Source organism: Ursus maritimus, unplaced genomic scaffold, assembly GCF_017311325.1.
Source record: "Ursus maritimus isolate PB19 unplaced genomic scaffold, ASM1731132v1 scaffold_33, whole genome shotgun sequence".
In the NCBI taxonomy this organism is placed as follows: domain Eukaryota; kingdom Metazoa; phylum Chordata; class Mammalia; order Carnivora; family Ursidae; genus Ursus; species Ursus maritimus.
The window spans coordinates 9,741,560-9,754,311 of NW_024425897.1; the positions used below are offsets into that span (position 1 = coordinate 9,741,560).

At 54.8% G+C, this 12,752-nt stretch overlaps 1 protein-coding gene across 7 annotated transcripts in view; it reads right to left on the reverse strand.

Annotated features, from left to right (window-relative positions):
• Positions 1-210: 210 nt before the first annotated feature.
• ASCC2 (activating signal cointegrator 1 complex subunit 2) overlaps positions 211-12,752 on the reverse strand; it is a 39,334-nt gene continuing 26,792 nt past the window's right edge. For 4 of the 7 annotated variants that reach the window (XM_040619722.1, XM_040619721.1, XM_040619718.1 and 1 more), the window contains 7 exons: positions 12,368-12,582; positions 11,361-11,480; positions 5,843-5,936; positions 5,635-5,765; positions 4,964-5,081; positions 3,607-3,686; positions 211-3,144 (listed from right to left, as the gene is read on the reverse strand). In XM_040619722.1, the coding sequence (XP_040475656.1) occupies positions 2,973-3,144; positions 3,607-3,686; positions 4,964-5,081; positions 5,635-5,765; positions 5,843-5,936; positions 11,361-11,480; positions 12,368-12,582 (930 nt within the window). In that variant the 3' untranslated portion in view covers positions 211-2,972. The remainder of the gene's footprint in view (positions 3,145-3,606; positions 3,687-4,963; positions 5,082-5,634; positions 5,766-5,842; positions 5,937-11,360; positions 11,481-12,367; positions 12,583-12,752) is intronic. The other 3 variants (XM_040619723.1, XM_040619720.1, XM_040619719.1) reach the window with 1 other exon arrangement.

Below are 12,752 nucleotides of genomic sequence, written 5' to 3' on the forward strand. Positions count from 1 at the left end.
AAAGGAATGGCACGTGGTGTAGGGGTTAAGAGCGTGGGCTCTAGGAGGCAATCCTGCCACCGAAGCCCTCCTTGGTCACGTGGTAAATGTGTAACCTCAGACAGGTCCCCTACCCTCTCCGACCTTGGTTTTCTCATCTGTATCTACCTGGTGAGAGTTAGACAAGATAACACAAGGAAAGAGCCCAGCAGAAACTATGGCCACGGTAAGTACTCGGTAAGCACTTTTATTCTCATTACAAATATCAAGGTCTTACTGTCATTTTCGTTTTGCACATTCCTTTCCAGACTTGGTCTGTATGCAAATTTTTCATAAGTATTTTCACAATCATGGAGCATTACCATCCAGTTTATTCTCTTAAAAAGACAACACAACAACAAACTGACTCTTCAATATTTAGTTTCTCACGTTGCTACCAAGTGTTCATTGACATCATTTTAGAGATGGGGGCTCCACAAGCACCCCCTGCATTTTTGGTGGGTTTACTTTTGTTTGTGGTTTTGGTGGTCTCCCTCCCTGCATTATTTAGCCCAAGTTCCCGGTGTGAGAGGGACAGGCAGTTTCCTGCTAATCGCCTACGTTTCCAGACTGCACCTGGAGCTAAGAAAGGACCTGCATCCAGGCTCTGCTGCTAACTTGCCGCCCTGGGCTCCCGGGTCCCTTTTTATCAATGACAGGCTCTGCCCCTCCCCTCCTCACAGAGGCGCAGAAACACTGTTCAGACTAACACATCTGCCATCATTGCCACCCGTGAGCTAGAAACCATGGCACTCAAAGTCCTAGGTTCTCTTGGAGGCACTGGGTCGTAAGAGCTTCCTGGGAAATGCCTGTGATAGTCGTGTTCTCTAACAGGGTGCAGAGAAGGCACTTAGAGATTCCTGTTAGGAGCAGTGGTGGGGTGGTAGGCCCAGTGATCAAGGGAGCAGGGTTTGGGGCTTCCACCCCACTTCACTTGTAACACTTCTGCCATTGGCCATCTTAAACCTTGGGGCCTCCTCGGAGGATTTAATTGGCACCAAGTGAAAACAACTCACCTGGCCCAACATACCCACTTTGCAGATGGGAAAACTGAGGCCCTGAGCGGTGAAGGGATGTGCCTACCAGCACTGCTCTGGATGACTCCTGAGTGAGGTGTTTGCAAAGCATCCCTGAAGGGATGCCCTCAAGATCTGAAACGAGGAAGAATAGAGTTCTTCAAGGGAGATCAAGTTTGACCTGGCAGTACATTCTGGAAAGTTTGAAAAATCGCTTGTCTTCTCTAATTCTTAAAACCGGGATGCCTAGGGGAGGCCTGAACACCCCTCCCAGCGGTCAGGAGGTATGTACGACAAAAGGAAGGCGAGAGGGGCTGTGTGAACAGTAACAGGTAAGGTAGGTAAAGCCCAGAGCGCCCCCAACTCACCTCGTCTTGCTCCAGGGCCAAGAGCTGGGTCTGAGGAGCTCAGGGAGAGAGAAAAGAAATGACCCTCGCCTGTACGGTCCCTGGCAAATGCGTCTAGGAGGAAACACAGGCTTCCCGCTGCCTGTCAGAGTGGCTGACCCCGAGCCTGATCTCCGCTAATTCAGCAGCTCGAGGGGAAGGCACCGCTCCCTTATCTGCTCGGCATCTCAAATGCGCCAAGGGAATGGCGCGACTCAGAGGAATCGCTATTGATTTTCACTTGTGCGGCTGACCTAACAAAACCAATTCGTCAAGGGCCTGTCTGCCTCGCTGCTCCAGACACTCATCCTAACCATGTGCAAAGAAATTACACAAGCATCCAGGGTGATTTGTCAAGGTCCGGCTGGGCAGGGGCCAGGCCGGGGAGGATAGGGCAGCAAAGACCCCACGGTCGATCCTCTGATGATCGGCAACATTCAGGGGGGCCCAGGCATCGGGCTGCCTGGCAGCTGCTGCCACACCGTGAACTGACCGGCCGCGCCCGGGGAGGGGTGGTTTGAGGAACTGGGCCCAAGTCCTTCAACAGGGCTTGGCAGGGACACCCTCACTGGTGTCTTCTGGTCTCCGACCCCTTGACTCTGGAGGAACTGATGGACTGTGCACACCACCAGGAGGCACCAAGCTCTGGTATTGGCTCTGCTATTAGACAGATGTCCTTGGGTCAGCTATGAGATGGTGATGACACCACCTACGGGGGTCTATGACACTATCAAGGCCAGGGGTCAGACCGAGGGTCTAATCCTTGTTCTCCCACTCCCTGCCTGTTGTCTGGGCAGGCAGCTTCAGCTCTCAGTGTCTCATCTACACCGTGGGGCTGGAAATTCTCCCCACCTCCGACGGTGGAGGTTGTAGGGACTGATCGAGCACATGGAAAGGACCAGAGGGTCTCACACCCTCATCTCTTCCTTCCATAAGCAGGGACTACAGGTTCAGAGGAGGGAGTAATGTGCTCAGGGCCACACAGCAAAGCCGGGCAACATCAAGAGGCGTTAAAATGAGAGGCAAGCAGGAAAGGCTGAGGAGTAGAGCAGGTGACCATTCTGCTCTCTTGCTCTCCTGATGGTGGCCGTCACTGGATAAGGGGATATAGGGGGAGCAGGCCAGGGGCACATCATGGATCATTGCTTGAAAGGGTAAAAAACTTTTATTTGCAGGCCTTTTCTGTTTTAGTTTTTGAATTTACAGGTTTCCTGCCATCTAGGCAGGAAACCACCAAGAGAAGTGGCGTCTTACTGCATGAGGTTTTGGGGCTTGCCTTGGGGCTCTCTGTCCCCATCCCTGTCGCCTGCTCGCTGGCCCCAGGGGTTCCTCCCCTGTGGGCTAAGGCACTGTGTGTCTGCAAGAAGGCGCTCACGGCTGGCTGGTGGACGACGAGGCGGCCTTCTCAGGGGCTGCGAAGCTGAGGCTGTTGAGGGGTGGAGTTGAACTTGGCCCTGGCAGGAGGCCAACTGGTGAGGGGACCCAAGGCTATGGTAACTCGGCCTGGCAGGTCTGGTGCTGCTGCCTCCCGGCTGGCCCTGACATGGTGGCCTCAGGATGGAATCATGCCCTTGCTTCTTTTGCGGTCAGCCATGGTTCTCCGGTTGTGGTTGGCTCGTGTTGCCTTGCTGGCTTCCTTCTTCCTGCGTTCCTGGGTTGTCTCACGGCTCTGCCCATGGCCCCGGGGGCTGCCGGCCACTGCCGTCGAGCTGTCATGCCGGTACCTGAGGGAAGAACAACCCAGCCCAGGGGATGGGAAGAGCCCACTGCATTTCTCAGAGGTCCCTGGGAGAGGACACACAGCTTGGGCCAGGACACCCCAGTCCCCACTTCCAGTGGGAGAAGAAATGCAGCCCAGCAAGGGCAGGGCTCTGGCCGGTCCTGTGTCTGGTGAATTCTCTTCTCTGAGCTCTGCCTCCACATAGGTCCCTGGCTTCGCTGCGGGAAGGACCAGCTGACCACAGCCCACAGCAAGGAGAGGAGGGCTTGGGGATGGGGATGGGGATGGCCCTATTTCTTCCTCTATAAAATGAGAATGATGATATAGTGGCTTCATAGGGCTGTCGTGAGGGTTAAATTAACACACATGACGCATTTGGGGTATATGTGTGGGCTTCCCAGGTGCTTGGCTGAGCCTTCCCCAGATGGGTCCCCCCCCACCAGAAACAGCTCGTTAAAATGCTCACCCCTTTCTGGCGAGGAAGGCCATCCGCCTGGCTTCTGCCTTCTCCCGCAGCACCGCAGGGTCCTGCACAAAATGGTCGGGCTGTGGAGGGGAGGGGAGAAAAAAAAAATCTAGAGTCATGAGCTGCCCCATTTGCCCAAGCTGTGCTGGGGCTGCACTGGACTGAGTCTTGTTGACGCCTCCAGGCCCGAACTGGGGGAAAGCCACAGTGTGGCAGGGTGATGCCCTAGAATGGAGCCGCCCTTGCTTGGGTCCAAGCTTCCCATTAGAAGCCTCTCTTCTCCTTTAGAAGCAGCCAAAGGGACTAAGGCTTCCTGCACAGGTATGGTGAGGCAGGTGGACCAGAGCCGGAGCATGGATGACAAATGGGGCACAGGCCAGATGGCCACCATGAGAGGCCACACAGAGCCTTGAGGGCCAAGAGAGCTGCCCCTCGGAGCTGCCTCATCCTCACTCTAGGACGCCACCAATGTGCTCTGGGAGTAGCCACTCTTGAAGACCATTTTTTGGCCAATAAGCAAAGGAGCCTGGACTAGCAGCGGGGAGAACTGTGACTTAAGGATCACACACAGGCTTTAGTGGCCTGTACTGTTTAAAGAAACACAAACAAAACAAGTGCAACTGGTAACATTTGTAAACTGGAAGATTTTACAGAAAAATCTGGGCTGACCCCTTGCCTGGCAAGAAGAGAAAGCCCTGGAAGCTCCGAGGCACACGTTTCTGCTGAGAAGCCCCTCGGACAGGGTGTGTGTGTGCTTTTACCCCACTAGCCTCGGGCTCCATCAGTCTGCGCCACTTGTTTACCTCGGGAGCCCGGCCTGGATACATCGGGATTTGTCACCCTGGTGGGAGGGCACGAGGGGATCCAGGGGTCCCAGGGGTCACTCCATTCAACCTGAGCAAGACTGCCCTAATCTGTTTTATATGCTGAGGTTCTAGTTGAGGCTTCATTTGAAGAGAAAGTTCAGCTGCCGAAAAATAGAATTTTCAAACCCACCAGCCCAGATGACCTCCAAGGGCCCTGGGGTTCCAACATCTCTGCAACATCTCTGTGAGTTCCAGAATTGCCATCCTGAGCACGGTGGCCGAGAGCTGCCCTTCTCTCAGCCCCTAGGCTCCTGGGTCTAATGAACCCAGCAACTCAAAGGCTTGGCCTCTAATCCGTCCCCAAAGCCCTCGCTGGGCAGTGAAGGTGAGTTTGAAGGCAGCAACTCTCCAAGCAGGCATCCTAGGTTCAAAGGAACTCCTCTTCTCCCGGGCAGTGACGCTAGGGCCGCCTCAAAGCCAGCGGCAGGCAAGCAGGGGTGCAGTGGTCCCGCTCTGCCTTTCAGAACTGCGCCCTCCCCTTCATCGGCCACCTGCCAAGGAGGCACCTTGGGAGCCTCGTCCTCAGCCTCCTCCTCTTCCTCCTCTTCCTCCTCTTCCTGCCCTTCTCCGGGCACTTTGGTTCTCAGCACCTGAGGGATGGTGAAGGGCCTGAGGGTTTAGAGAGAAAGTGAGATCAAAGACTGGATTAAACCTGGAGAGGGAGCCTCAGGGAGGAGGGGATCAGGCTGGGTGAGAGCGGGGTGTCAGCATGTGGATGGGCTCAGGCAGCTGGAAAACACCAAAGTGCTTTTCAAGCCAGCTTTGCTCCAGCGCCCAGACTCTCTGAAGGTACCAGAGTCTGATGTGGGGCCTTACGGGAGGCTGAGCTGGGGCAGCTGTCCTTTTATCTGCACTGGGAAATCTACCATTGCATGGTGGAGAGTTTTCTGCCGTTAAGAAGAACAATCTGAAAGGACTGCATGAAACCAAATAAATGCTGCCCCACTCAGGACGGGTTGGACCAACTGGCCGAGGGGGTGTCTGGGGGTGGAGGGAGCGCTGCACTAGGAATCAGGAGGGCTCAGTTTGGGCCCTGGCTCCACCACAGACTTGCTCACGTGATCAGGGCCTCGGCCTCCCCATCTGTATAAACAAGAGGCTTCAGGAACGCCACTGTGGCCCCCCCCCCGAACTCTGCCCTCTCAGCGCCCTGCAGCCTCACCTGCGGCTGATGAGCTCATCATCCGAGTCGGCATCGTTAGCGCCCACCTGGTTGCCATCGTATGTGTCATCATACTCGTCCTCGTAGTCGTCACCACGGTAGGGCAGGCCCTCGCCAGGCTGTAGGGGCACCTGCAATGGCAGGAGTGTGGGCCCGAGGGGCCCGGGGTGGCCGGCTCCCCCCTGCCCGGCGGCCCGGGGCCCCCTACCTCCTCCACCACCACGCTGTACTGCTCATAGCGCTGCCGCTGCTCCGCCACCTCCCGCTTGTCGTTCACGAGGCTCCGCGTGTTCTCCTCCTTCCTGGAGGCGGGGGGGACAGCGGGTAGACAGGAAGGAAAGCCATCAGGCTTTGAAGGCTGCAAGAGCGAGGGTCCAAGGCACCACGGGCTCGGGCTGGTGCAAAGTGCCACAAAGGGTGTCGAGCACCGGGGAGGAGGGGGCAGCGGTGCGGGCAGGTGGCATGTGTGGGCACCGGGGAGGAGGGGGCAGCGGTGCGGGCTCCGGAAGGCATCCCAAACCGGCTGCTGCCATGTAAAACGTGCCCACCCTTCGGCTGCGAATTTCCTCTCGGAGGCGCCCACCCTAGGGAAACGCTGGCCAGGGACATACAGAGGTCTGATGGGGAATTTTCTTTTCAACGTCGTTTGTGACAGTGAAGAATGGAAAACAACTAGTGTCCATCACAGGTGACATGGCCAAATGAAGTGCCACATCTATATTAGAACGCTGGGCGGCTGCTATCAAGAATGACATTCATCTATTTTGCTGATGCAGAAAGAATTCTAAGACTTACCCCTGAGGGAAAAAGCAAGCTACAGAAAAATGTATACAGTATGATCCCAACTGTATAAAAAGCAGAAAGCAAACCAGACAAACTACCTGTTCCTTTGAGCACACAGATTATAATTTACATATGTTACTGCACAGAGAGAGCTAGTAAGTCCCCCACCAAATGACAACGGTTACTCCTAGGTAGGGCCTGGGATTATTTGAACCTTTTAAAAAAACAAAAATTTGGGGGTGCCTGGCTGGCACAGTTGGTTAAGCCTCCGACTCTTGGTTTCGGCTCAGGTCATGGTCTCAGGGTCCTGGGATGGAGCCCCTCATCGGGCTCTATGCTCAGCATGGAGTCTGCTGGAGATTCTCTCTCTTCCTCTGCCCCTCCCGCTCATGCTGTCTCTCTCTAAAATAAATAAAATCTTTAAAAAATAAAAACCAAAAATATAAGAAAGAACAAGGTCACATCTGGCCCTCTTACTGAGCTCAGGGGAGCCACAGGAGAGAGCCCTCAGGGGGGTGAAGAGCGAGCAGGGGTGGCCGCCTTCTTCCTCCCACCCGTTTCATCACGGTGGCTTTCGATCTGTTCTACAGTTCAATCTTCCATGTCAGATTGCACTGGAAGAAAAAGTCCAAAGGCTCAACTCCTGCTATATATCACAGGTGAGGAAATTCGGGTGCGGTGGAGGGAAGGAGAGGCACGTGCTTGGGAGCAGTGAACTGTAGCCCAGCCTCAGTGGGGACTCAGGCCTCTTGACTGTGGCTTTGCAAATCTGTAGAGAAATCTGGCTTGTCAGACACACAGGCCTGTGGAATGTAGTTTCGAGCCCTGCAGGGGAAAATCAATACAAGATGCCGGGCAAGAAAATCCAGCTTAGCTGTGAAATCAGTTTTCTGGAATGTATCAAGGGTGTGGGGGGGGGAGAGAAAAGAAGAAGAAAAAGAGATACAAAGTCATACACAGCTTTCACAGAAATCTATTAACTGGCTTTTGATGCAGGGAAGGACAGGGGCCTGAGTCTCTCAGGCTGTCTGCCTGGGAGCCTGGGGCAGGTCAGGATTTGGCTTCCTCCAACAGTTTTTACTAAGGGCCTACTATGTGCCAGGCAGGGTACTAAGGCTGAGCTGCGGGAGAGATTAAAAAAAGAGTAAGATCTGGATCTGTCCCTGGGGAACTCACAGTCTAGCGAGGGTCACGGGTGAATGGCAGCTAACATGAAATGTGCCGAATGGAGGTAAGCATGCCCTGGGAACAGACAGAAAGGAAACATGACCTGGCTTAGGGGGTCTAGTGGGGTGGGGTGGGAGGAGAGGAAATGGAGGCTCTGTGGGGTGGGGGGCATTGGGTCTAGACCAGGGAAAATTCTTGGTCCAGAGGAAAATTTTATATCATGCCGGAAAAGGGGGCCTGTGACTGTGGCCCTGGCCCTTATCTGGCTCTCTTCACCAGGCCGGGGGCTGATGAGGAGAGAGGCAGGGAGCAAGGGAAACGGGCCCGAGCTCATTCAGGCAGTTGGTGCCACTGGAAGGAGCACATCCCCTCTTTCCACGCACATTTCCTGAGGGCCTGCTAGGTGCTAGGACCTGTGCCGAGCCAGGCATCCAAGGATGAATGAGAGGTGTCACTGTCCTTTCTGCCACCCCCACAGCTCCTGGTCCATCCGGTCCCCAGTTCTTGTGCGTAAGGTCCCGCTGTGGGCCTCTGGTTATGTTGTTCCCTCGCAGGGCTGGAGAAGCCTTGCCAACTCTACCCACGCAGGGTCCTGGAGACGGCACAGGCAGGGACAGTGGAGCCTGGTGCCCTGGGCATCCCATCCAGGGAGGTGCGGCTTTGGCCCCATGACCCCATTCAGAGCCAAGAAGGAAAAGAAAGGTCAGAGGCAAAGCCAGCTAGGAAAAGATCCATCAGAGGGCCAGAACTCCAGAAAAGTCTGGAAACACAGGCAACAATGGCTTCAGAGACTTTGGAGCAGGTGCTTCCTCGGCCTCCTACAAGATGACAGGAAGCTCAGGGAACATGTGGGCTCCCCTGAAGCCCAGACACTTTTCCCCTCCTTTCTTCCAGCGTATCCTTCAAGGCCCAACTCAAACTGACCCTTGGGGGGTGACTCCCACCTCTGAATTCCTAAAGGACCTGTACAGGGAGGAAACGGAGATCCCAAGAGGCAGAGCGCCTTTCCCAAGGTCACCCAGCTTCTACCAGCCAAGCCAGGGCCAGAACACGGGTCTACCACCAACTCAAGTCAGCTCAGATATTACCTGAGCTGTGCGATCCATCACAAGCAAACCTCTTATCCTTGCCAGGTCTTAATTCCGCATCCCAGGGATGAAATAAGATGATGACTAAAAGTGAACCTGGCACCTGCTGAGCTCAACAAAGTGAATCCTGGTTTTTCTTTTTTTACTGCAGGACTTGTCAGAGCCTTTAATGTGCTAATGTGCTCTGTACCTCTCCAAGAAGCCGAGTGCGCAGACATTTTTTTGGCCACACACCCGTTTCTGAGGGAGAACACTCATAATCTTCCAGGGCGCCTCTGCTCAGTCCAAAGGAGTTTTGGGACCCCACCTTATCCACACGGCCTCCTTCACTTGGCTATCATATACCTGCAGCACATGTGCCTGGCATATCCAACAGCCACCATCCACCTCACCTCAGTCCTAACAGACCCTCATTTGGTTCGGGTCTTTCCACTTTTCCCCCTTCTCCTGGAGCCCTGGACCTCGGCCCTGTGACCCAGCTCCTTGATGAGATGTGAGTGGAGTCTGGAGACTTCTGGGAAAGTCCTCCTAGTCTCTAAGAGAAATGTAGGAAGATCTGGTCCAGACTTCCTCTTGGCACTGTCACTTCTGGAGGTCACGGCTGAAACAGTTGCAGCCAGCCGCCCCGTGGCTTTGAAGGAACTAGCTCTGAGAGATGGCAAGGATGTATCCTTGATGATGAGGCTACACCATTGGTTAACCAAGCCTAGATTGCCCTACCTTGCAACTCCCTGTCATGCAAGGAACAGATTTCCCTATTGCTTGAGCCACTAGTGCAACCTATTTGATTTAATCACACACATACCTTTTAACTCAAGTGTGACCTGCCTTGTGCTACTTTTCTCCTGTGCCTGCTGACTGCCCTGCCCAGATTAGGACAGGTGTCCCCACTGAGGTCCCTGTGTGCCCCACCCCAGCACTTCTCCCACTCTGTTGCTATTTGTTTAATGGTCTGAGTCTTTCCCACGGTCTCTGTGCCATTTGAGAGTGCAGCCCGGGTGCCCTGCTCACCTTGTCTCCCTGGGGTCTAGCACAGGATCTGGAGCTAGTAAATCACTCAATAAATATTTGCTGAATGAATAAATAAATAATGAACACATAAATGGAGGCTTTGCCTCTTTGCAATCCCCAGGCCCCAGGCTACCCAGCACGACAAGTTCAGTAAACATTTGCCGCCCGGTCTCTCCTCCTGGCGGTTTGGAATGCCCTAGGAGCAGGGCGCAGCCCTCCTCATCTGCCCCAGGAGCTGCAGAGGGTCATTCTGGTCTGGAACAGCGGCCACTGATGCAGGATAACATCTCTAGCTCAGGATCTGGGGATGTCGCAATGTGCGTGACTAAGCAGTTTACAATTGCTTCCTGTCCAGCCAGCCAGATGGCTTTACAGCTGCCCTGAGCCCACTCCCCCAAGCCCTCAGCCAGCCAAGCTTCCAGCAGCGATGACCCTGGGGACAGCGAGCAGCACGGGGCCATCGCTGAAGCAGCAGCTTGCAATTCTGCCACGGGGGCTCCTATCACAAGAAGGGGGCAGGTCTCCCACCGCCTCTCTCTGAACCTCACTGTCTCCATATGCATGATGGGGGAGAGAGGGGGGCCACTGCACTTGTCCAGCAGTTCCTAGATTTGCAGATTTCATGAACCAATACCATTTATGGGGAGCCTGGGGGCTAGCAGTGTTGTCAACGTCTTACTTTGCCTTTTATATCGAACCCACTTTCATCGCTACTGACTCATGGTGCCCTCCCATGGGCCTCTACTCCAAAGCCAGGTCCTCTTTCCAAAGCATAAAATGTGTCAGCTCATGGGACCCCTACCATGCTCCCCACGACCTCGGGCTCACTGCCCTGTTGTTTGCTCTGCCTGGAAAGTTTCTCCTTCCCCCCTCTTGGCAGAATTGGCCCTTTGACCCTTCCTCATCCTTCCACTCTTGGTCCCATTGGCATCTCCTCAGAGGAACCCTCCTGTCCAGGTCGAACGCCCTACCGGAGGCTCAGAGGTCTGCACACCTTCACCTTACAGAGCCTTTTAGATCTGCAATGTTACTTTGCTTGTTTGACCAACTGATTAGTGCAGACTCCACAGGGCCAGGGGCCGTGTCTGTTTCACTGCCCACTACGTCTCCAGCACCAAATAAACCCAGGACCTTGTACGCTGTAAGCACCAAGCAAATATTTGTTGAATGAATGAATAAATCATAAATGGACTTTTCAATGCCAAAAAAGTAGAAAGGACATAAGCTAAAAATAAGCAGAAAGACCTTAAAATAGAATATGTTCACCCTCTAAAAAGCTCACTTAGTACAGGTCCTTAATTTTCTCATTTTGTCACAGAATGGAGAAAATCACGTGGAGCGGCGGCACCTGGGAAGTACCGCTCAGCTCTATCGCCCAGAGATTTGGTGGTTGACATATCTGAAGATATAAGAACGGAAGAGGGGGACAGCTTAGGTCCCTCTGGCCTTTTGCTATCAACAAGGGGATTCATTAAAAAACCACCCTGTGCCGTCAGAGCCTAACGTATAACCATTAGAGAACCCGGTCCTGCCTGCTGGGAGTATGCAGGTCCTGGACTGCTTGGGGGGACCCTAAGCCAAAACTCAGGCTAGTTCTGTAAAGCGCCCTGACTTTCTATTTTCTCACTGCACTTACAGAGTTGGGGTGCCTGGCACCCCACAGCCCACTGCACTCACCTCTTGCCCTTGTGCACCCGGCTCAGGTCCACTGAATCTCTGCTAAACACGTCAAACTCGTCATTCTGGAAGATGTTGTGACGAGATGTCAGCAGGGGTGTCGGGTCTGGCTTCACCTGCCTGGGGGGTGACACGGAAATCAGTTTAAGGGGGACTGGTCAGCTGATGCCTGCCTGCGCCCGACTGACCCCGTACCATGTTACATCCATCAGATTCTCCCCTCCCTTCGGCAGCCACATGAGACACGATCTAAAACCCTGCACTGTCTGGCCCCTCCCTGGGTACGCAGCCGTCCCTCACACGAAACTCCCCCTTGGTCCCACGTGCCATTCACACAGATTTTCTTAAAAGTTCCCTCCCTCACCGAACACTCACAACAGTCTGATGAGATGGCTAGCTAAGATCACTCAACTTTTCTGTGCCTCTGCGCCCTCCTCTGTAAAATGGGCACAAAGTGGCTAAGGAACTTGTCCAAAGACAGAGCTAACTTCACTCGACCAGTAAACATAATTTGTTCGTGGAAGAAACACCCATGTGTGCACCCATTTCTGCGGCCCTTCAGAGAAGCAGTGGGCCAACCTCCGAAAGGTAGGTGTGAGGAAAGTGAGAAGCGTTGGCCGTCCTCCCTCAGGAATCTACTGGAAAGGTGACAGGGACAGGCCAGAAACTTCAGAGCTCTGAAAGGCTCAGCAACCCCTCTGTCACATCCCACGTTTCTAATCCGTCCTCCAGCCAAGGTGCAGCAGAGCCGTGGGACTGTGCACACTCTCCGCCCTGCAGGGGGCATGTGAGGACCTCCCGGGGGCCTGAAGTTTTGATGTTTTGCCAAGGAGGCCATTCATTTGTATGGCGAATGCTACCGTGGGGAAGAGACGGAGGGCTGAGTTCTGGCACCGGAGTGGGAAGCAGAGGAGCTAAGAAGGGGCCGGGACAGGGGCCCCAGAGCGCCTCCGCCAGGGCCTGACACAGCCTGGGCGCCATGAGCCACCTCTACCTATGTGTCCCACCTGTCTAGGCTGCGGTCCAGCTGGCTGAGGGCCGGGGCCAGGCGCTCCTCCAGGATGTTGTTGATCACCTGCTCCGGGTTATAGTCGCAGTGCTCCAGGCAGGCCAGGATGAAGCCCTCGCCGAGGTCCGGCAGCAGGTCCTTCACTTGGGAGATGAGCGAGTCCAGCTCCACGCCACACACGGGGGGGCCCAGCGCAGCCGCCGCCCCCATGCACTGCGGAGAGAGCGGGAGTGAAGGTGGGGAAGGCCAGGCCAGCTGGGTGATAGGGCCACAGGCCCCGAGGCGCACAGGACCGGGAATCAGGGGACCCGGTATGAGTCCTGGCCCTGTCGCTCCTGGGCCGAGGATCTCGGCCCCGTGACTCAGGTCTCTTGAGTCTTCCT